We start from the raw sequence: 24,843 nt of genomic DNA, 5'->3' as shown, positions 1-24,843 counted from the left end.
CGAGAGTCTCCTGCCTCTATCTCCTAAGTATAGGGTTACAGCCAGTGTCACCATGTTAGCTTCCTAAGGAAATTCTTACTTCATTTTCCTGCCTGTGCACTTGGGATGTGGAACAGAGGAGCCTTCAGGAATAAGACCTGGATTTCTAACTGGTTTAATTCGTTAAAAAAATTTTTGAGCTCTAGTTTTCTGCCAGCCTTTATGGTAGACACCAGGGAAATAGGGTGAACTTTCAATGGAGGGAACCCCCTAAATATTTACATATGTATTTCTTTTTAGTCCTTTGGGTTTTATTAGAAAGTTTCTTGTTTGGATAGAATCCTTTGAAGGATCATTTTATACACTGTGACACTTTCTAGGGGCTTCAAATAAACCCAGCATTCATTTCCTTTGGAACAGCAAACACTGGTTCTAAATGGTTTCCACCTATCCCTACCAGCCCTATTCATTTCAATAATTCCATCTTGATTGCCATCCCCCCCCCAGCCATCATAAATACAGCTCCTGGTTTAAATTGTCATGCAGTGAAGACGAGTACACACAAACTAGCAATTTAGGTAATGTTTATTTCCTAAAATGATTCTTTATAAAGTATTTACCCTTCTCCCCAGATAGGAATTTGCATAAAGATATAAATAAGATATAGGTCAAGTATGCTTAAGAGGGTATTGATTAGGTAAAATGATTTATACCTGGGTAGGCAAAATAAACCTTCCTTGAGTTTTGTTATATTATATGCTGTTTAATTTTCTGTCTTAATAAGGTTATTAAATTGTGCATTTTCCTTAAGTTGAAACTGTTCTGAAAAAGAGCCATCACATTTTCACTTTCGAATTCTTCAGGCTACTTATATCGAATAGGCTTGGGTTTGTGTGCAGCCTTCTACCGGCATTCTGAACAGCAACCCTACACTTCAAACACTTCAGATATGCTTTTCCTGAGCTCAGCGGCCCTTTACATTTGAACTTTTAAAATACTTTGTTTATACCTTATAATCTCTAATTATGCAAATTTTTGATACTGTTTTAAACAGCTCTGAAGACTTTGAGACATAGAAAGCCTTGCCTTATATGTGGAGATGCCTCAAGAATCAGACCATCGTTGATATAGGTCTGGACTCTTAGAGAACTGAGCTCCCAGACAGACGGGTACTTCTTACTTCAGTTTTGTTTTCTGACATAGCAGGTGAGTAGCAATTGTGCTTATGGGCTGTAACTTCTTTGGCTCAAGGAGAATGAGCACTGAGCTGATTTATCATCCACAGTGCTTGGGAAGTGATTTAGTTCCTTGGGACTTAGTTCTTTACATGTAAAAACCACATAAATAATATCTGTCTTAAAAGATGGTTTTGCAGATTAAATGGGCTCATAAATGGAAAATGATGATTTGTCAAAGGATTATTCCAGCCAGGACAAAAAAAGTCTGGAACCATCTATTTTCTTCCCCCAAGAAACATATCTTACCACCAAAGTCAGACATTACTATAGTGGTATATTATTTGTGTTTTAATAAACAAAAATTGCTGGAGGATCAGAGTGCAAAGCAGCCACACTAGTTAGAAATAGAGGCCAGGCAGAGGTGGTCCACACTTTTAATTCCAGCCCTAGAGAGAAATATAAGATGGGAGGAGACAGGTCTCAGACACAGTCTCAGTCTGAGGAGGCAGGATTGCCCATTTTGGTTTGATAAGAGCTAGAGGCTGGCTGCTTTGCTTTTCTGATCTTCAGTTTGAACCCCAACATCTGTCTCTGGTTTTTGTATTCGTGCTAGACACTATCGTAGCATGAAAAGATGGAAAAGGTGTTCCAAGTAAACAGACATAGGAAGCAAGCAGGTAGAACTACTCTAAAACTTGAAAAAACAACTTTTATTTTTTTTTTTCTAGACAGGGTTTCTCTGTGTAACAGCCTTGACTGTCCTGGAACTCTCTCTGTAGACCAAGCTGACCTCAAACAAAGTTTCACCAACCTCTGCCTCCCCGATGCTGGGATTAAAGGTGTGTGCCACCACCACCTGGCCGAAGTTTTTTAATTCAAAAATGGAAAGAAAAGATAAGGAGGGGTACTTCATAGCAATTAATGGACAGATCCATTAAAAGAACATTCCTATTTAAACGTATATGCACTGAACACAGGTGTGCCCAATCATGTAATACTAATAGATGCATACTAATAGATGTAAATCACAGATTAAATCTAGTACAGTGCAGTGGACACTTCAATATCTTACTCTGATCAATTAACAGATCTTCCTGACAAAAATTAAACAGCAAACATGTGAATTATATGACACCGTAGATCAAAGAGACTCTACGGAATATCCCCTTCAAATGTCACAGAGTATATGTTCTTCTGAGCAGCCCACGGAACATTCTCTAGAATAGGTCATATACCAGGGTACAGAGCAAGTCTCAACAAATATAGAAAAGCTGAAATAATTCCTTTTATTCTACCTGATCACAACAGAAAAAGACTACAAATGAATAGCAAAAGAAATCCTAGAACACATATGAATTCATAGATCAGAGAATACTACTGAGTGATGAATGGGTCCTTGAATAAATCAGGAAGGAAATAAAAGAATTTTTAGAATCAAATGAGAATAAAAATACAACATATCAAAACATATGGGATACATACAATGAAAGCAGTATGGAGTGAAATTTATAGCTCTAAGTGCCTACATTAAGAAGTCAGAAAGATCTCAAATAAATAACTTAACGATACACCTTTGATCCCTAGAAAACTCAGATTAGTAGATGAAAAGAAATCCTTAAAATCAAAGCAGAAATCAATGAAATAGAAACAAGATAGTAAATATAGACAATACAGAGAATTAAACAAAGAGCTGTTTCTCTGAAAAGATAAATAAAACGGACAAATCCTAGACAAAAGTGCAAATAAATATAATTAGAGGTGAAAAGGGAACAATAGATTACAATTACAATAGATATTAATAAAATTCAGAAAATCTAAATAACACATTCTACTGAAGTGGAGAATTTAAAAGAAACTGATGGATTTCTGAATATATATGACCTACTAACATTAAACCAAAATGAGATAATATATAAAGATTTTGCTTATCTATTTTTTTATGTGTGTGAGTATTTTGCTTGTATGTATCTGTGAATCACATCTGGCAAAGCTGATGGAAGCCAGAAGAGAGTGTTGAATCCCTCAGAGCAGGATTTATATATGGCTGTGCGACATCCCATAAGTACTGGGGACCTAATGCAGGGTCTCTGCAAAAGCAGCAAATTTGCTTAAGCACTGAGTAATCTCTTTAGCCCTCAGATAAACAATGTAAACAGATCCATAACAAACAGATAAGATTGAAGGAGTAGCCAGGAGTGGTGGCACACACATTTAATTTTAGCTCTTGGGAGGCAGAGGCAGGTGGATCTCTGAGTTTAAAGCCAGCCTGGTCTACAAAGCAAGTTCCAGAACAGCCAGGACTGTTACACAGAGAAACCCTGTCTCGGAAAAAACAAAACAAATTCGCAAATTCAGGAAGTAATTAAAAATTTTCCTACTGAAAAAGCCAAGGTTTGAATGGATTCACCAGTAATTGACAAGTGAGATTTCATGAGATTAAAGGTTTCTATATATAAAAAGAAACTGTAGTTCATGTAAAAAAAATCACCTTACAGAATGGGAGAAATATCTCTGCCAGCTGTGTATTTGATAGAAGACCAGTTTCTAGAATATACAAAGAACTTCAGAAAATGGGTATCAAAGAAACACTTTAAAAAACGGACCACAGAACTGAACAGAGAGTTATCAAAGGGAAAGATACAATTGTCTAACATTTTAAAAGTGCTCAGCATCATTATCCACAAAGGAAATACAAAGTTCAACTCCTTCGCGAATGCTTAGAATTGGTGTGTCATCCTGTGAACAAATGTCAGCAAACACTGGTGAGGACGTGGGGAAAGAAATCCCCGCCCCCTAGTGGTGGGACAGCACACGGGTGCAGTTACCAGGGAAGGCAAGTGTCTCATTGCTCCCATTAGCTCAAGCAGCTGCGGTTTCCTGCACAGCCGTTGCATAAAATTAATCCTGCCAATTTCCAAGCGTGGTTAGGAGAAGGACTTTAGAGGTTCTCTTCCCAGCTGAAGAGCAGGTGACGAGTACTTACTGTAGAGGGAAGGGTTTTTTTTCCTTCAGTGTTCTGGTTGTGAGGACCTGAAGTTAGGAGCGGGAAATGTTGGGGAGATCTGGGAGGGTAATGGGGAGTTTATGTTGGATATGATAAAGATAAATTAATATATGAAATTGTCAAATAATAAAGTATTCTAAGAAAGCACTATGTAAAGAATTTTTAGTGTTTTATATATATACTCTTGTTAATAACTATTATCAAATTAATAATCCTAATTTAATAAATATGCCAGCCAATTGGTGATGCTTTTGCATGTAGAGCATTCCCAGTTAGACCATCATTACAGGGTTTTCTGTGGTCAGCGTGAACGACTGGCTGCCATAGACTCTCCACAAAATGATACTACAAGACGAAGAGAAATTCTGAGTATTAAGTCCAGATGGTCCTTAAGTTTCCTAGGGCTTATGCATGTTAGAACTGCCAACTTATATTAGGAGTGATTCTCTGACAGAATATGAGGTGTCAATCAAATCTACCATTTGGTTTTCTTCTCAGCTTCTTTCCTGAGTGAGCTGAAATTTGCCAAGGTTAAGATAAACACCAGAGGAGGTAAAGCTGTTACCGTGCGAGAGTTTGAATGCAGATGGAGGCACTATGTTCAGACTTTAAAATGATATTGTTTTTAAGAATGTAATTTTAGAGGTGCATTTATCTGGGTTGTTTAGCTCGTGAACACTGGGAATTCTCCATATGAGCCACAGCCACCCCTGTTAGGAAGACTTCTCTGGTAACATCCTCAAGGCTGTATGGTCCAAGAGGATATGTAGGATTGATGTTCTATGGTGGCCCCTGGTTGCAAGCAGCCAATGGAACTGCTTAATCTGTCCTGGTGACCAGTCAGGCTGTGTTCACTGGTCATGGCTGGGTGACAGTTCTTCAAGAACTTCAGACCCCTTCTCTCACTATTGGCTTTCCCGAGAGATCTGGGCTTCTCCATCGCCTGAGCCCCTTCATTTACTCCTTCCTGGGGCTAGAGATACCAAGAGGTGGGCATTAAGTGTTGATTGTCCCCTTATGAATTGGGCTCTGTTGTTTTCCAGGGGAAACTCTACTCACTGTGAAGAAGTGTTTCTGCTTTTGACTTTAGAGCTAGGAATTAGTCTTTTGTGGACCCAAAGTCATAGAACAACCTCACAAAGTCAGGACTTTAAATGTGTACTCAGTCTGTTTGGTGATAGATGGGCTAAGAGTTTCTACAAGCCAACATTGCTCTTATGTGCTTAGGTTCCCAACAATATATACAAGTAGAAAGGATGAATGGACTTATATGGTTTATGATTAATGATATTGTAAAGCTCTCTGTGTTTCTTTTTTTTAAACATCTGTTTAAATGAATGTGTTCTCTTTGTTGTGCCCTTTCTGCAGTACAAGGAGCCAATCCTTTACCAGCCCCCTGTTTGTTTGCAGAAAACTGTGGAAAAGTGTTCCTGATGTATGCACAATAGGCAAAGTAGAGAAACATAGTGGATGAGAGACTGAGAATAAAATAAAAATTCTTACTCTTGGGCTGATTATTTGCGATATGTCAAATGGCATTTGTTTTTACAGCTATGTGAATAAAATTTCTGCTATTACCACCAAGGTACTATAGAAGCCTATGCCTCAGGGATGTTTTGTGGAATTAATGCATTGGTTTTCTCTCTTTTATTCTCTTTTACTCATTCTGTCTCTTCCTTTGGGTGCCATGCAACACAACGGCCACATGTGATGTGTTCTCACTAAAGTTGCACATAACAAAGTGAGCCATTGATTCCTCTCAGGTTTGTTATGACAATCTCCAGTCTCCTTGTCTCAAGAGCCCAGGGTCTCAGCATCCAATATGCATTTGCTTATTTAGTCTCCCAGTCCCCAGCCTCCTTTCAGAACTGTATCCCAGCCTGCTTTTAGCATCTGGTCCTCCATACCAGAAAATCTGTTTTGGCTTCTTCAGAGAATAAGTCTTTTATTTTCAGTTGGAGAGGGTTTTTCAGCGTGGGGGAAGACATGGCATTCTGACTGCATCTTAAAAAAGACTTAACAAATTCTTTCCTATTTTTCCTCCCAAAGCTTTCCTTTTGAATTTCTGATTGTCCCAAATTCTGGGACTTTTGGGCACCACCAAGTGTAAATCAGCTTGATGCTAGCTTAGAATTCCGTTTTCTTTTCCGGTCTGCTGTTTTTTGTTTTTCCCTCCATCTGTTCTCATCTTCCAGGTATAGAAATCGCATACCTCAGTCCTAGTCTCGTCTCATTGGTCATAGTCACGTGATCCTAACATTTCTACAAAATAATCTGAGGTGTTCAGCTTCCATCCTTAGAGAGAATGATCAGTACAGGAAACATAAACCTAATGCTTCTGACCTAATGCTTTTAATTAAAACCTCACCGTCTTATTCTGCATGTGTTTATTAGCAAGCCATGGTAAACCCTTGGTTCAGCTGCTACATTTGTCAGTCTCTCCAGGTTTTGTCATGTACCAAAAAAAAAAAAACAAAAAACAAAAAAAAACAAAACTGTAGTAGTCATTGACTAACCTAAAAAACACATGAATTTGGGGCACTGTTTAATATCTGGTTCTGGACATAGATCTTAGTACGTAGAGGAAGTGTGAATGACTCAGGGAATCTAGGCTTGTGTTCAGATGTTGTAATAGGAGTGGCGGGGCTGCGTCCCTAGCACCCTGCCTCCTGACTAGCTTATGCCCCATGTTGGGCGCCATTCTGTTGAAGGAGCTGCGGGCTGGCATTCCTGCCACCCAGCTCCCCGCCACCGGCTAGCTTTATACCCGAAATAACAACACACAAATTATATTCTTTTAAACACTGCTTGGCCCATTAGTTCTAGCCTCTTAATGGCTAATTATCACAATCTTGCCTAACCCATATTTAGTAATCTGTGTAGCACCAGTCTTACTGGGAAAGATTCAGCATGTCTGACCTGGTGGCTGGCTGCATCGTGTCTGCCCTGGAGAGAGCTACATGACGTCTGAGCTCACTTCCTCTTCCTCCCAGCATTCTGTTCTGTTTACCCCGCCTATCTAAATTTTAACCTATCAGGGCCAAGGAATGATGACCTTTCTCCATCATTCAGAATCTACCAACTTCTAGCTGTGAGACCTTGATCAAAAGATCAGTTTTTTTTTCTGTTTCCCTGTGTCCCTAGTGGTCCTTTACCTGTAGTCATCTTGTGAAGATGAAGTTAGTTAATAATCAGAAATGTGGTCACTTATGTATTAGTTGTGATTGTTATATGCTAATTGTATTATTATTATTGCTATGGGTAGTAGAATACAAAGACTTAGATTGAGGGTTTTATGGCCTGAAATGGGTGCTCATCGCATTTAATTCTGTTGTGCCAGACAGGCAACTGTGCACTCCAGGAGAGTAACCTGTGCACTTCAAATGAAATGGATTAAAGTATTTGAATTCTTTTATTGCATTCTCTGGTGGATACAGACAGTATTGTCTGAACTTACTGTCTACCTTAGGCCCTGTTACTGCTCTGAGATCTGCTCAGTTTTACATGGGAATAAACTTGCCATAAGTTAATTTTTTGTTTGTTTTTGTTTGTTTTTGAGACAGGGTTTCTCTGTGTAGCTTTGGAGCCTGTCCTGGCAATTGTTGTGTAGACCAGGCTGGCCTTGAAATCACAGAGATTCATCTGCCTATGCCTCCTGAGTGCTGAGATTAAAGGCGTGTGACATCACTGCCTGACCATAACTACACTTTTATTTGAAAGCAAAATAGTGTGTGCTTCATCATTTTCTAGGTTTCATTCATTTATGCTGCATTCAGAACCCTTATCTGTATACTAGATGTTTTCTGTATTTCACCTTAAATGAACACTTTAACATTTATGCAGCCTTTCATATTTAGTATGTCATAGCTTTGATGGGTTTTGAACATGGAGGGTGTCTCAGTAGCCTAGGAATTTTTAAAGCCTGCTTTCGAATGGAAACAACTATGTGGTAAATGTGAATCATGAAGGAAAGCAGGGAGTCAGCCTCAGAGAGCACCCAGAGCAGCCTCCTCAGGTGTCCTTTGCACCAGCCCACACAAGAAAGGAGCCACGAGGCCAGCAAACACATATTACCAACCTACTATGTGGTGGGAATTGGGTCCCCCTGTACACGGAATATGTGAACAGATACGGCCCTTTTGTCTAGTTTGCCATCATCATCTTCATCTTCAGCCAGACCACCGTGTTTTAGAGAGATCTCTCCTGGTACTACACTACGGGCTTTAGTGTCATTATCAGTTAAGATGCTTACCACGACAGCAAAAGAATTGCCCATTATTATCTCAGACTCAGAGAGGAGGAAACTGATGTTCAGTGAAGTCAAACAATTTTCTAGTCAAGAAAAAGCGGTGTTTGAATGTGGTCATAAGTCTTGCTGCTTGAAGGTGTCACACCCTTTGACTATGGCTTCCCTGTAGTGTCATATGGAAGGGATGGTAGTGGGGATAGAAGTGGGAGGAGTGGGAGGAGTAAGTAAGACTTATATAGGATCGTTCCCCCCCCCAAGTAATAAACTTTGGTCTTTGGGGGGAAAGATGGTAAGCACATCATTTTCTTCAAAAATATTAGAAATGACCAAGTAGAGACTATTAAAACTGAAGGCTGTAGTAATGATAATAGTAACTAAGTAATCAGTGGCACAGTTAGGTATATCAGCTATGAGCTTTGCGAAGATGTTTAATCCTTGAACCCTGCCTGGCTAGTATTCATTTGACCTTGTTCATGGTTGTGTCTGATAAATGAAACATTGTATTTTGGAGCACACCACGCATTGGCACTGAACGAAGAATGCAATCATAGTGCGTTTATTCTAGGATGTGGACTTTCGATATTTGCATTTGATGAAGTTTGATACATTTTGACCCTCAGTACTTCTTTTAAAACAATGTGTGGAGATTTGCAGTTCTCAAACTCTTTTCGGACTTCCTTTCTTTTCCCCTTTCTGTCTACAGAACTTCTGTTCCATGGGTTGTTCTGTTCCATGGGGGTTGGCAAGATGGCTCAGCAAGGAGAGGCGCTTGCTGCCAAGCCTGCTGACCTGAACTCAAGCTCTGGGACCGACATGGTGGGAGAGATCTGGCTTCTGACCTTCCTATGTGTCCTCCACCCTCCCGAGATAAAGGTAATAACTCTGGCCGTGGATAAGCTGCCCTATGTCCCATTTCACAGGTCCAGAATTTCTGTGACAGTGACTGATTCAAGAGATGGACACTTACAGAATTAAGCAAGTCCCCATTCTTCTTGGAACCTCTCCGCTGTGGTTACCAGGAAAGATGGATCTTTCTGACTGGCATTTTCTGAGCTGCTTGGGTGTTAGCCTGATGAGGTTTCTTTGGTGACCCAGGTACAGGCTAACGGCTCCTGGCTAGAGGGCTACTTTGATGACGTCAGTTGAGTCCTAGCTCTCATTTTGTCTGAACTGTGCCTGTCCTTAGAGTGTCTGGCCAGGTGAATCTACAAATCCATCCATCCATTTCTGCTTTAGCTGATTTAAATTGTATTTCTGGTACTTAGATAATTTCTAATTGTATAGATAGTTCACTGATTACAGTTAAATAAAGCAAGTTTCAGTTTATACTTAAGATACTTTTTATATTAGGTAAATACATGCTGATTCTTTGCTCTTTTATTAAAACGGCTTATTTGGCACCTGAAGCGTTGCGACACAGCTGGATCTGCTGCATAAATGTTTTCTCCACATGGAAGTGGTGGGGAGGGAAGAGTGGGTGAGGGGAGGGCACACAGCCCTTGGTAGGAACCCTCACTTTCCATGTAAAGGGCAATGTGATGTCACTTCTTGTCAAAAGTACCCACATTACTATCTGAAGCCACCCCGGATTTCCTGGCTTTCTGGAGCATCATTCCTTTGTACCCTTTCTTTCTTTACTGCATTCATTTGAAAATGCTCCATAGGAAAGACATCTGTCTAAGGTGTGGGGAAATTCACCTTTATCATTTACTTTATTGCTTACCATTGCAATGCTTAAAAGCACGCATCAGAAGACTGAAAATTCACTAATATAAATTCAAATATGAGAAAATTAAACAGCTCAAAAACAAGGGAAGCAAAGACTTATTTTCCCCATGGCCACCTGGTTTCCCATCTGCCTTGCCTTTTCCCCCAGTGGCCTTATGAAGCAACGGTTTGCTTCCTGGCTCTCCTCCAGTCTAACTACTGGTTTTCTCAGAAATGTCTTAGAATAAAAATTGGACTCTACAAACAACCCCTGTGCATTACATAATTGAAAATTAAATATAATTGTGAAAATTAAGTATTAAGCCTGTTACTTGTCTTGGCTAAACACACAGGAGGAACATAATAAACTTAAGAATCTAAAATGGATGTAATTACGTATATATGCTTGATCATCAAAGAAGTCATCCAAAACTGTGCCCGATTCCCTTTCCAAATCAGGTAGGTCAGTGTCGGGGGGCATTCAGGAGTCCTTGCAAAATAGAGTTGACACACTATAATCATTTAATGACACAAATTCCCTCAGCATAACGGCTGCATAAACAGTGTTCATTATAGTGATTAGAAACATTAATTTCTTAGAGCAATCAAAATTTTCTTTCATCTCCTATTGCAGTATTTTTTTAAGCTGTAGGTTTATGACCCATGAAATCAATTTAGTAGGTACAATCAGCATCTGGGAAAGTAGATTAAAAGAGAAAATATTCAATTTCATTGCATATTGTCCACGTTAAGTTTATCTGAGATACATTTCAAATTTCCAAGAGCAATATGTATAACTCTTTGACTATGACACAAACTGTATTTCATTTTGTAAAGTAGCACACTAAAAAGCTAGAAAACTAGAAAGTATTCTACAATATGCCAAATACATTGTAGGGCTGACCTGAATATGACGCCTAATTTCTAGTTTCACAGATTGTTGAAGAAAAGTATTTTCATTGAACAGTCACAGTCACTGTGTTTTCTTTCTGAGACTTAGATTCCCCTTCCCATTTGCTATGAAATTTGTTCATAGCATTTGCTGAAGTCAATGGAGTGGGGGATATCTTGGCTGTATGTATGAGCTCTCAGTTTTGGACTGAACCATTGACTAGCCAGCTCCTTGTGAGCACACTCTCACCAGCTCTGTACCTCAGGTTCCTTATGTATAAGTAAGGCTCATGATGAACCGGTAGGCTATTCGCAGAATCAATGAAGGAATGCAATAAATGTTCTTCACAGTGTTGGGCACACAGTGAGTCTTCAACAAATATTGCTTATTGATGTTATTACTTTCTTCTTTATCTTTATATGAGAATAGAAAACATCAGACTTTTCTTGCAAAGAAGTTTCACCTTTGCTTCCGATAGAGACAGCATAAAGCCCAGAGTGTATCTTGTGGCTCAACCTACTCATGCCTGCCTCAGGCCCTTATTCTCTTTCCCAGCATTTATATTTGTAGTTGAAATGAAACATCTTACAGAAATGTCTAACCTAGGATACACCACACACTAGGAGGGAATGAGAATTTCCTGATATGTGATCAGGAGTCTAGTGAACGCATATAGACACTCAGGGAATGAGCAGGGAAGCCTGATAATCACGTTTGTCTAAGGGCCTCATGAGGTCCAGGGAGAAGTCAGATATGTTGGTCCTAAATTCAGGCATAATCATGAGTTTGCAGTGCGAAGGAGGTTACTTCACCTTGTGTAGCTTTTCTTACTCCGCTGGCAAAGGGAGATTCAATTAGTTCCTGCATCACATAGCTGTTGCTGTGATTAATGTTTACCGTAGTTGTAAGGAGCTTGGCACAGCTACTGCCACATAATAAGTTTTCAAGAAAATAGCGGTAGTGAAAGAAGAGTAATATTCTAGAAACAGCGCATGAAGTAACTGCCCTTTTAACTCTGAAATATAGGACGCCGATTCTATCACTGGATCACTTCTTCATCCAACAAAAACTGGAGGCGGCATGAATTGGGGATTAAATTCCATGATGAGAAGGTGAATAGGATAGCTTTTCTGCTCTCATTGAGTTTATAGTCTATGGAGGTCATGGGCACGCAACGACGAGCGGGTGATAAGGGCCGCTGCAGATGCGTTAATAGCGCTAAGTAAGAACACAGATGTCTGTGACTGACAACCACACTTAGAAACATTTATAGTTTGTCTTCCATATACTTCCGGTCTGAATTTTAGATCTGAACAGGCCTAACTTCCTTCTGTTTATACTAATTTATTAAAAGTTTTGCCAAGTGTAGCTTGCTCACGAAGGTATACTAAAGAGGAGGCTTCATCTATAGAACCTGGAGGAAATTGCCTGTACTTGGCTACGGCTCCAAGGGTAAGGGCAGGTAGTGAGATATCTTTGAAGGACTGAGTCTAGAGAGTAGGGCAAATATCCACCCTATAAATTAAAATCCAACGATTCAAGCATGCTTGTGCTTACTATGTTCAACAGGGAAGTTAAAGTTCTGTCTAATGCTCAGTTATAACAAGGAGTATTGTCTATGTTTTCATTTCTCTATCTTCTGAATGATATTTGATTTTTAATTTTAATATATACATCTATTCTCATTTCGATTTAGATAGCTTTGAAAGTAAAGTAATAATAATTATTAAATAACTTTAGATAACTTAGCATTTTACATATTCTGTTAACATTTTTCATTTACATTTTTATGATTAAATTTTTATTTAAATTTAAATGGACATGAGTAACATTCTATTTAAAACTTACAAAATCAAGTCACACGCAACATATGTCAGCATTAAAAGGCTTCAATAGTGGTAGCACTCACTGTCTTACACAATGGGTCAATGGGCTGTCAGTAATTAGATGTGACGTAAATCATTTGGGGTTAAGTCCATTAGTAGGAGGCTTAAGGTGTCTATGTTAATCCATTTAAATTACTTTTTGTCTTATGTGGATAGAGGAACTCTTACCTTTGAGTAATGCTGTCAGGATAGCTAAATCAATGTCCTGGTGGCCTTCTGATCCCATTCGAAATACTGTGATCTGCAATTTGAGACAAGGAGATGGTTAACAACACATTTGTCCTCCAGAGAGAAATCAAATCAATGAAACCACTTCTGAGCAGTGACAGTTTTACTATCCCTGAAGTAGGTTCTTAACTTTAGGGCAAGCGTACATAATGAGGATCAGAGGAATGGGCTCTCCCATTCATTAAGAGGGAGATGTGTCAATAGTCTCCAAGTGGGGACCATCTTACATTACTGTATGGATAGTGGTTATCAAGCAGGGCTTCAGGATTTGCAATATATGTAAATTGTAACACAGACCATAAGTGAAGAACTGTGTTTAAAGATAGCTGGCCACTATGTTCTATAGAAAATGGCCCACTGCATGTGCACAAATGTGCACTGTAACCACCTCTACACTTATTCCTTAACAATAGTCATCTGTGTTGGTTGGTTTTTGTCAACTTGACACAGCCTAGACGTCTCCGGGAAAAAGGATTCTTCACTGAGAAAGTGCCTCTGTAGGATTGTCCTATAGACGAGTTTGTAGGAAATTTTCTTGATTAACAATTAATGTGGAAGGGCACAGTACACTCCTGGGCAGATAGTCCTGGGTATACAATGAAGTAGGCTTCTGGAGATGGAGAGATGGGTCAACAGTTAAAAACTCTGGCTGCTTTTCCAGAGGGTCCCGTATCAACTCCCAGGACCCACATGGCAGTACCATCTGTAACTCCAGTTCTGGGATCTGACAACATCTCTGGCCTCTGCAGGCACCAAGCATGCATATGGTGCACAGAAATACCCATATGTGCAAAATAAAACACCCATATATGTAAAACAAAATAATAGAAATGAAGAAGAAACTAGGTCGAGGAGCAAGCCAGGAGGAGCAAGTCAGAATTCCTCTGTGATCTTTGCTTCAGTTCCTGCCTTCATGTACCTGTTTGAATTCCTGCCCTCACTTTCCTCAGTGATGGAGCATGATCTAGGGGTTTTAAGCTGAAACAAACTCTTTCCTCACCAAGTTGCTTTTGGCCATGGTATTTTTATCATAGCAATGAAAACCTCAACTAAGACAACATTCAAGGGTTTTGACACTGGGATGTGCGTCACTGTTTAGCCCTCTCAATGAGTGCATATCTTTTAGAATAATCTAGCAGTATATCCAGATGGTAGGAATGGACAGAAGGCAGTAAAGTAACATCTTTTCCGTGGTAATATAGGAGAGAAACGCGGTCTCTGGGGAAGAATAACAGGAAGGAGAGGGAAGAAGCATCAGCGAGGAATTAATTCTTCTCTGAGACTTGACTGTTGACAGGAGAAAGAGGGAGCTGGGAGACTCATTCCAGAGGAGATGTTTTTACTAACAATTGTTACTGCAACCACAATCTAGCAATTGGGGATAATCTCTACTTTTATGACACTGACGAATTCCCCTCATAATCTTAAACAACTTTGCTGACATTAAACGAAAGCCCCAAGAAATGTTATTTGTATGCGTCCTCTACGCTCACCAAAGGCCCAGGTGTATGTTTTGGGTGGGAATCTTTTATGGGCGTACAGGAAACACTGGCATCCACAGTGATGGGCAGCACCGGATTTGTTTCTACTGTGTGCCCTGAGAAGCTTTCATTTTCCCTTGTAGAATGCTGACTACACAGAGCAAGTTTCCCAGCTTAAAAGGCAAAGACAAGCCGCGGCTAAGTATTGGTTTCTAGCCGGGATGAGCTAAAGAACGGTTTTGGAGCAAAAATTTGCATGAAAAACTTAGAGAAGGATTTTTGTAACAGAGCAAGGCTTAATCTATTTTCAGGAATCTTCTTGCCAATTCCATGAAGAGTTAGTAAAGATCATAATGGGAAAGTATAAACTTGGCTGAAGGGCAGGGAAGGTTGCTGATGATCCATGCCCTTAGCTAACCAATCAGAAAGCACAATTCAAAAATAAGCCGTTGTTTACTAAGTGAGTTTATAGTCAGTTGAAATTTCAGTAAAACCCCAAGGGTGTTTCTGTGCCTTTGACAGACTGATTCTAGGACTCAAATAGTCACAACCACACACAATTGTCATAGAATTAGTTACCAAATCAAAGAATTTAAAAGAATATGTTGTTGGCATTGGAAACAATGAGTAAATCATGAAATAGAATACAACCCAGAGATATGCCTACACGTATGTGAGCATTTGAAACCAGACAAAGGGTCATTGGAAGTCAGCGGGGAGAAGATGCTTGTTTTCTCCCTTCTCTTCTCTTTTCTCTCCTTCCCATCCCCTTTCTCACCCTCCTCTGTTTCCATTAATAGAAGGGTCGCGCTATGTCGCTGATCTCAAAGTTACAATCTACGGCCTCAGCTCCCCTGATACCTAGGATTGTGGATATGAATCACCACCCTGAGCAATAAGTGATGTGAGGACAACTGTACCTTTCCACTTAAAAATCTGAATTCCTTTTCTACCTCCCAAATCACACAGATAAAATTCCAAATGGATTCAATATGTAAAAATGTATAAAATTGTTATAAAATACAGGAGAATATAATTTGTAAAGATTTTTTTATCATGTAATGGAACTCTTAGATTCATTTCCAAATACCAAATAAAAGTACAGATCATATAATTAATGTATTATTTTTTAGGTTACATGTTCTTTTAAAACAGTTTTTAAAATATGACACATTTAAAATTTTTATTTTTGAGATTGTATTTTAATTATAAGATTTCACCTGATGTGGGATTCCCCTATGTATGCTGTGAATACAATTGGTATTTATTGCTGTGAATAAAGAAACTGTCTTGGGCCTGCACAGGGAATAGAGGTAGGTAGAGAAAACTGAACTGAATGCTGGGAGGAAGCAGGCGGAGTCAGGGAGAAGCCATGGACCAGAGACAGACATGCTGAAACCTTGCCAGTAGGCAATGAGCCTTGTGGTAAAATATAAAATAATGGAGATGGGTTAATTCTAGATGTAAGAGCTTGTGGTTGGCCAAACAGTGATTTAAATAATATTGATTCTGTGTGATTATTTCAAGAGTCTGGGTGGCCAGGAAATGAACAAGCAGAGGGCGGCTGGGAACACACTAGCAGCCTCCACACAACGTTTTCCCTTCTATTTCTTTCCTCCAAACCCTCCCAGATACCCTTCCTTGTTCTCCAAAACTCCTGGCTCATTTTTCACTAATTGTTATTGCATTTTGTAAATGTATATACATATACATTCATAAATACTGTCTCATGGTAGTATCAGAAACTACACCCATAAAATATCTCCAACATGACTGCCCAATCATGTGCTAAAGATAGTTATTTTAGAGCTACTGATTCTAACTATTATATGCTTTGATTAAGTAACTTTCTTCGACTTTCGTGCCTGGAGTCTACTAAAATATGATATGTCCTCTTTATGGAGCTTGGCACTTCAGTTAGACTTTATTTTTATCTGAATGTGCTATATAACAACCGTTCATGTGTCCCATCCATGGTTTTATTGATTGTCTTATCTAAATCCTTATGTTGAAACTTAAGGCCAGGGTGATGGTTATAGGATGTAGGGCAATTAAGGGGGTGCAAGGTCTTGATTAATGAGGGCTATAAATTAGTATCATTATGAGAGAGCCCATAGAGAATGGCCTCATTCCTTTTGCTATGTGAAGACACAGCCAGAGGAGCCACTTAGGAGCCAGAAAGAGCCCTTTACATCTGTGACCCCTTGCTTCTGGCCTTTATGCACTCAGAGCTCTAATACATAATGTAGAGCTCTACATTATGTATTAGAATCCTGGGCTATAGCATTCTGTTTCAGCAGTCTGGGTGTACCATAACAGCCCTCTTCCCAGTTAGAAAAATCCCTGTTTGGGGGGAACATTTTCTTTGTGTCAGGAAAAGTGATATTTATTTTCAAATATATGATCTTCAACTCCTCATTTTAGGTAATAAAATAAATGTGTGCATCTACATAAAGGTGAACATATAAAATATACAATCAACAAATCATTGCTATGACTATTTAGATTAGAGGGGGAAATTATTAAGACTTTGTTATTATGCCTATAACCCCTAAATAGTTATTCAAAGCTGATCATAGAGTCATTTAATAAGTCAGAAGATAGCCTTGCACAAAGCAAATGATGAAAGCCCATTTCAGTGCTGATGGAGTACAGCTGACTGTGGATTTGGCACTAGGAATGTGTGTCACACAGTTTCACATGGACAGAGGACAGACACCTGGCATATGAACTCTTTAGCATTCAGATCCTCCATGTGACTTTGGGTATATCGTGCACATTCTGGGAGAGAGGAAATATTCTGAAGAGCGTTTAGTGAATAAGGAGACAATGAATTTCCATGAAGAGAAGGCTATGCTAGTCACCCAAATGTTCTGAATGTTCACGGTAAGTTACCATCGCACCCTTCTGTACACAGCAGTTTCCTCTGTTTATAAGGTGGGATGATAATGTTTGCCTATTTCCACTTAGATAGGAAATAAACCGTATAGGATCTCCTAGCAAATCGTCCATGTTTTGTCACTGCCTTGGAGAGAATAGATGGATCCATAGATTGTCACATTACTGTTTGCCCCAGACATCTTCTGCTTGTTTGGTCAGAGACAAAGTAGCTTGGCTAAGGTCACACAAAAGTTAGAACTCTGAAGTTGAGTAGCGCCTGTCCTTACCCCCATCCCATCTAGACAGTAGTATGTGAAGGAGGGAAGAACACAGTATTACCAGCTGAGCTGCCTCTTCTGTTCCAGCTCATATGTGGAGGTCAGAGTCTGGGATGGCTACGAGACGGAGGATGTGAACGGAACAGCCTTCTGTTTTGGTCTGAGTTGGAGATGTTCTTCTATAGGCTCATGTGTTGAAGGCTTGGTTCTCTGGAATTATTCTGTGGTGTTTTAGGAACATCGGTGGATGGGGCCTAGTTGGAGGAAGTAGGTCACTGGGGAATACATCTTGGGGGCTGTCCTGTTCTATGGTCACTCTCTTTGCTCCCTGACTGCCAAGAGGTGATCAGATTCTACCACAACACCGCCATGGTGTTCTCTCTTTGGCTCACAATAGTAGAGCCAGCCACCCATGGACTGATACAAAGAGATAAAGTAATTCTCCCGTTTAATTCCCCCCTCAGGTGTTTATCACAGAGATAAAAGACTAACACACCTTCATAGGCATTTGAAATAAAAGATAAGAAAAATGACCAAACAAAACCCAGCTATGTAGTGTACTTGAGTTGTGTTCACAGCTGGGTCTCTGGTAGGGGCTTCCAGGTGGAGGTGTGTGCTGACTTAGGTTTTCATAGGGCATCTCCTTCTGCATAGCCATGGGGATATTGTACCTAGCATTATTGATGACCTCATAGATTCCAGGTGGGAGATGAGAAGCACCGGTATCTTGTTCTGAACTCAAGAAGAGATGCTGGAGAGGTAACCTGAGGTTAGAAGTGGTAATTTGACTAATTGTTTAAGTTAACTCTTTTCTTCAGGGCTGGATGGCCTGAAAGATATGCCAAAAGCATTTAACTTATGGCAAGAAGAAGGAATTCAGGGTCGTATTTGAGCCCATTATTTAAAAGATCAAGACAATTGCAATATGAAATGGGCTTCTTTGCACACCTGACCTGTTCAACTCTCCAATGCCTAAACCTCACTGCACAATTAGAGATCACATTTCAGATGGAAATCCTCCCGACACACATGTTAAATTTACTCTAAAATGTAAGATTATCGGGCTTTCATAGCAACAGATGTGGATGGGGGGCAACGAGTGGGGAGTTCCTAAGGGATTTATAGGGGTGCTTGTAGAGGTGCCTGGTGTTGTTATCAGGGAGCTTGAGATGGTGTTGGCATGCAAAGGCTTTGTGGGATTTTTATTTTTGAAAACTGAAGTGCGGGCATGGTTGCCTTCTTGTCCATGTGCCATCCTGGAATGCTGCTGTTGAAAAACACAAGGACCTGGGCTGACGCTGTGAGCAAGGGAGCCTTCAGGAGAACCAAAGGAGCTCCAATGAGAGCTGGGGACGCCAAAGACAAGTATTATATTATAAGCTCCTCTAACTGACCTGAGATCTTATACTGCTATCACTATTCTAAAACTGCTAAACTTTGAAATGAAAATGTCGTGAAAATTAGCTGCATAGAGCCGCCTTCTACCACTTCCAGGGTTGACAGCTTTCTAGGCTGTTCTATCCTTTCCTTTCCGTGAGGCAGTTTGTTCCAAAGAGCAGGGCTCTCAGCTGCAGAGGTGGGCGTCGTGGATTTGTCATTGGCCTGATGTTCACTATCTATGTGTGCTGTAGTGTATTTAGCCGCTATGACAAGGCAGGCTTCCATTGTCTGTCATTGTAAACATTCTGCAGTGAGTACCCATGTGCACATGGGGAGGGGTATGCATCTGTAGGAGAAAGCTTGGCCCTGCTGCTCTGAAGGAGAGCTCCTTCACCTGCTTCTCTCTGCTGTCTATGGTGCCTTCACTCTTTCCTTCGCAGATTCTGATTCTCAGGATGTCTGAAAAGAACATTTAAGTTTACAATATGCACTTTTTGTCCTGTAGTTTGAAACTCTAGTTTCTGCTTCTGCCTCCCAAATATTGGGATTAAAGGCTTGCGCCACCATGCCCAGCCTAGTTTCTTATTTTCAATTAGGAAATTATGGGAAAAATTTTTGTTCCTTCCCATAGTATCCTTTTCTCTCTACTACATTTTAAGTATAGAAGAAAAAAAATATTTTGAGAATTCATTTTGTCTCTTTTTGTCATTTGAGGGGCAGAAAAGGAGATATCCATGTGTCTCATTTGATCAAATATCATAAACATAGCATAATAAAAATGTAAACTAAATAGAATGATAACCTAATTGTTTTATAGATAGTTTAGTAAAGGCTGATTTTTTTTTTTAAAGTGAGATTTTCAATGTGAATGCTAGCTCTAACTCTAACACTTCTCTGACATGGCTTGTATATTAGCAAAGTTACATTATGGGATACAGGAAGATTAACTCAGTTTTCCAGATATGAAAGAATAAACGGGAAAACCATTTCATTAAAAAAAAGTTTTCCCCAAATTCAGCTTCCTTCTTGACAAAGTACCCGAGCTTAGATAAAATTATGGCTTTCATAAGGAAGGGAAGTGGAGTTTAAAATTCACAGCCTTCCCTTATCTTCTACTCCTTCCACCTGACTGCCAACCAGCTTCACTGTCTTTATTTTTATTTTGTGTCCCCTTATAAAAGTCAGAAATTTGGTCACCGTGCTTGTTTACTGAGCTGCTTTCCTGAGCCTCTCTGCCCAGTCTGCTGAGTGTGGAGGGCGCAGTACCAAAGTGGGCAGATAAGATCCATGCTCTCTCACGTTGTCATCCTGAGAAGGGGAAATGAGGGAGCAGGTGTGGTATGCGCTACCTGATGTGGGAGTGATTTCTTATTAATAAAGAAACTGCCTAGGCCCATTTGATAGGCCAACCCTTAGGTAGGCGGAGTAAACAGAACGGAATGCTGGGAGAAAGAAGCGGAGTCAGGGAGTCGCCATGGTTCTCCCACTCCAGACAGACGCAGGTTAAGATCTTTCCTGATAAGCCAGCTCGTGGGCTACAAAGATTAATAGAAATGGGTTAGATTAATATGTAAGAGCTAGCCAATAAGAAACTGAAACTAATGGGTCAAGCAGTGTTTAAAAGAATACAGTTTCCGTGTAATTATTTCGGGTAAAGCTAGCCATGTGGGTGGCCGGGTGCTGGGGACGCAGCCCGGCTGCTCATAACACAACAGCTACCATGTTGTGTAATGTTCTGTACAGCATTGCTTCTGCCTCCTCTCGACCCCTTTCTCTCTGTGTCTGTTCTCACAGCCTTGTTCAGCCTGTAACAGCTTCAGTTTTGTGGTGATTCTGGTTCTGTTGTGAGTGGCAGCTTGTTTGTTCTGGGCTGCTCAGCCCCAAAATTAACCATACAGAAACCATATTATTGCAGTACTGTTTGGCCAATAGCTTAAGCATAATTCTGGCTAACTCTTATATCTTAATTTAACCCATTTCCATTAATCTGTGTATCACCACTAGGCTGTGGCTTACCTGATAAAGTTCCGGTGTCTGTCTCTGGTGGGGCTACATGCTTCTCTCTAATCTCTGCCTTCGTTTTCCCAGCATTCAATTTAGTTTCCCCTGCCTAACTAAGTTCTGCCTTGTTATAGGCCAAAGCAGTTTCTTATTCACTAACCAATGAAAGCAACACATAGACAGAAGGACCTCCACACCACGGTCCTGTCTCTTATATTCTTTCCCATTAGGCTAGTCATACAAACATCTGTATTAACCTTTTTAGTGGCTTCCGTCCCTATATAAGGCAGAGAAATTCCTAGCAGGGCATTCAAAGATTGCTGGTATGTGCTCCCTGCTGTTTTTTTAACTCCACCTGTTGCTGATTGTGCACTTATCGTTGTGCCTCTTGCTGCCATTTCTCCCTGTCACAGCCACAACCCATGTCCACATACCAGACATCCAGCCCGCTGTGTGGAGCAACGTATTTCTTTTTCGAGACCCTGATTTTTTTTTGTTTCTCAGCTTTTGTCCATTCAGAAGATTCTTAGCTGAATTTCCTCCCTTTACTTGATGAACTAACCATGGGTCTTCCTCTCCACACGAGCCATTTTAAGAAATTTACACACTTTCTTTAAGCTCCTATCATCCTCTAAGGCTTTCTGAGACTCTGCCTTCCACCTTTATGACTCCTGTAAGCACACTTTGTATAAAGGAGAGATTAGCTCGCAGAAAGGATTCCCAGTCCCAGCTCAGTAAACATTGTTCAGTGGATGAACTACCTCCAAACGGCTGTGTTTAAAAGATTTAAAGAAAATAAAACATTTAAAAAGAAGTAGGATATATTCCCCGAGTGCCAAGAATCAATATCAGCACAAGAGTCTGCCCGATACTGTGTTGTTGCGAGATTGAACAAGTCTTATATGAAGGAGGGTAGGGTGTAGCTTAAAAGCATTATTTACTGGGATTTCATATACATAAGAAAATTTGGGGGCTACAGAAGCATAACATACTCCAAAATATGATTCACCAAGGTGTCAGAATCCTTGCTTCCATGTATACTAAACTACACTCCATACAGGAAAAAAAAACTCAAAGTAAAGATATACTCCAGGGAAATGCAGCAGAAACTTAAAATGACTTAGGGAGCAACCTAATTCATTTTTTCTTGGAAATAAATGAGTCTTTTCTCACCATGAAAACAACAAAATAGAATAGAGGGCATGCCCTGAATTAATCATGGGCATTCCATTTTAAAACTCAGTAAGTCTTGGGTCAGACAGGAAGAAGGTATGGAAGAATATACTGGGGAAATTAAACCGACTCACTTTCAAAGTACCCATTTATCAGCTTAATTTGTGACATATTTCCATCACAGTGGGCATCGAATCTGTGAACGCAGGCATGGCTATTGAGTAGAGCTTTTGAAAATGAAAATAACTGTGATATTACACTGAAAACCAGGCATAAGCTGCAAGGACATTCTGGCTCAATCGATCAGAAATAGAAAGGAACGTTCCACGCTCGTACCCTGCTGCTCGCTGTTTGGGAGATGACATCTGAGCTTGACAAATGGTTTGGAGCATGTCTGAGAAGTTTACAGAAATGCTATAACTACACATAGATGATCAACAAAGGAAATTCTTGCAGTTCCAAAAAGTCCACCTATAATAACATTAACCCGTAGACTCAAGGACACTAAAAGGCCGCAGGACAATTTCCACAGAAGAAAAATATCGACCTGGAAATGGTGGCTCATGCCAGAATCCCAGTATCAGGAAGTTGAGGTGTGAAGGTTGCCATGAGTTCTAGGCCAACCTGCGCTACAGAACAAAACACTGTCTCAAAACTAAACAGCAGATACATGTCTGGTGTGTCCCCTGTTTGGATTACCACTAAATTCTGTAGAGGCTTCAGAAGAAAGGAAGGATTAGATCCAAGAATTCAGTCATCACAATGCTGTGCTTTTTATTTTATTTTTAATTTTTTTTTTTTACAGCGCTGGGGATCAAACTGAGGGCCTTGCACTTGCTGGAAGAGTGGTTTACCACTGAGCGACATCCCCAGTCCCGGGGCCTTTTAAAGTCCACAGGCTTATTATAGCATTTCCCCTAGAATCACTAGTATTTAAAATAACTTGAAACAATTGAATAAGAATGCAAAATACATGCACATTAAGATATGGAATAATAAAAGTCTATTGACAGGGAAAACAGGAATCTCAGTTGGCAATTAAAGGCTTCTAAGCACACAATGACTTTAGGTTTCTTTCTGGCCTTATCAGAAGGGACTTGATGTGGGGGGGAGGGGGAGAGAATGATGAACCTTCAGGAACAGAATGCTGGGAATCTGAAACTTCTTCCTTATTTCCCAGCTGTTTTAATGAACTTTTGGATGCAATTGTTAAAACTGTCACTTTGTCAATGTTATTGACTCTAGCAAGGGACATGCATATTAATATGTAAGAAGGAAAGAAACAAGAGGAAATTCATGTATAATTTCAGATGAGAAAGCAAAACAGCATTGGAGACAGAAATGCAAATTTAAAATTAAAATATTAATATCAGATTCAATTATTTGTCCCAAGTTCCATATGACCCATAAACATCCTTTAGTATCCATGGGGACTGACCCCAGTACCTCCCATGGGCATCACACTCAGAGGATGCACAGGGCCCCTTGATTTAACAGAATTTTGACATCTAGACTATGAATAACCTCCCATACAGGCTATGTCAACTCTAAATGAATACCTACTGCATTGTAAATGCTTGTGAATAGCCATTTGGTTGTTTTATTTTTATTTTTTTTATTTTTTTATTTTTATTTTTATTTTTTTTTGGTTTTTCGAGACAGGGTTTCTCTGTGGCTTTGGAGCCTGTCCTGGAACTAGCTTTGTAGACCAGGCTGGTCTCGAACTCACAGAGATCCGCCTGTCTCTGCCTCCCGAGTGCTGGGATTAAAGGCGTGCGCCACCACCACCCGGCTTCATTTGGTTGTTTTATTATTCAGTGAACGATGAGGAGAAATGTGTGTACATGTTCATCACAAATACAGTTCCTTTTAAATATTTTTGGTCGGCATCTGGTTGAGCCTGTGCTTGTGGGACCTAGGGATACTGGCTTAACTGTTTATGGAATATTTTTGAATGAGCCTCACATTTTGCACTGAGCTAGTTGAATAAAAAGTGCTGCAGAGACAGAAATCGGATGACATTAATACAACTCCAGCATGTCCTATAAAGCTTTTGTGTATAAATTTGCATATTATATAAGTACGTTTTTTTTTAACTTTGAAAAAGGATGTGTTGTTACACCACGAGCTTGTTAATTTATTTTCATCATTTGACCTTTGATTCATAATTTGACTTAGGTTGATTTTGTTGGAGGATTGTCTTATAGAATGAGTCCTGTCTACACCATTGTTCGGCTCTGTGTTACCCCAAGGGACCCTAAAGACAACAACTCGGCAGTTAATGAACGGAGCTGCAGAAAGATGGGTACACGTTGTACTCTAATCTTAGATTCCCTTTTTACCTTTTAAATCCTACCTTAATTTCAAAATACTAGAAGTTCCCTCACCAGGAAATGTAGTTAAGAGGCCAGAGATGTAGTTTTCATCCTATGAAGGTAATACGCCTGCACACCCGGGTGCTTCCTTTTCTCCCCTCCTCTCCCATAAAGGTAATACGCCTGCACACCCGGGTGCTTCCTTTTCTCCC

The 24,843-nt window shown here is 40.0% G+C and overlaps 1 protein-coding gene across 28 annotated transcripts in view; it reads right to left on the bottom strand.

Moving 5' to 3' along the window:
• Trpm3 (transient receptor potential cation channel subfamily M member 3) overlaps positions 1–24,843 on the bottom strand; it is an 805,264-nt gene that overhangs the window by 115,041 nt on the left and 665,380 nt on the right. For all 28 annotated transcript variants that reach the window (XM_026781590.1, XM_026781580.1, XM_026781582.1 and 25 more), the window contains one exon: positions 13,064–13,136. In XM_026781590.1, coding sequence (XP_026637391.1) covers positions 13,064–13,136 — 73 coding nt within the window. The remainder of the gene's footprint in view (positions 1–13,063; positions 13,137–24,843) is intronic.

Source organism: Microtus ochrogaster, chromosome 8 (genome assembly GCF_000317375.1).
Source record: "Microtus ochrogaster isolate Prairie Vole_2 chromosome 8, MicOch1.0, whole genome shotgun sequence".
Lineage (NCBI taxonomy): Eukaryota > Metazoa > Chordata > Mammalia > Rodentia > Cricetidae > Microtus > Microtus ochrogaster.
The sequence above is the reverse complement of the archived record's forward strand: the minus strand, read 5'-3'. Positions and strand labels throughout refer to the sequence as shown.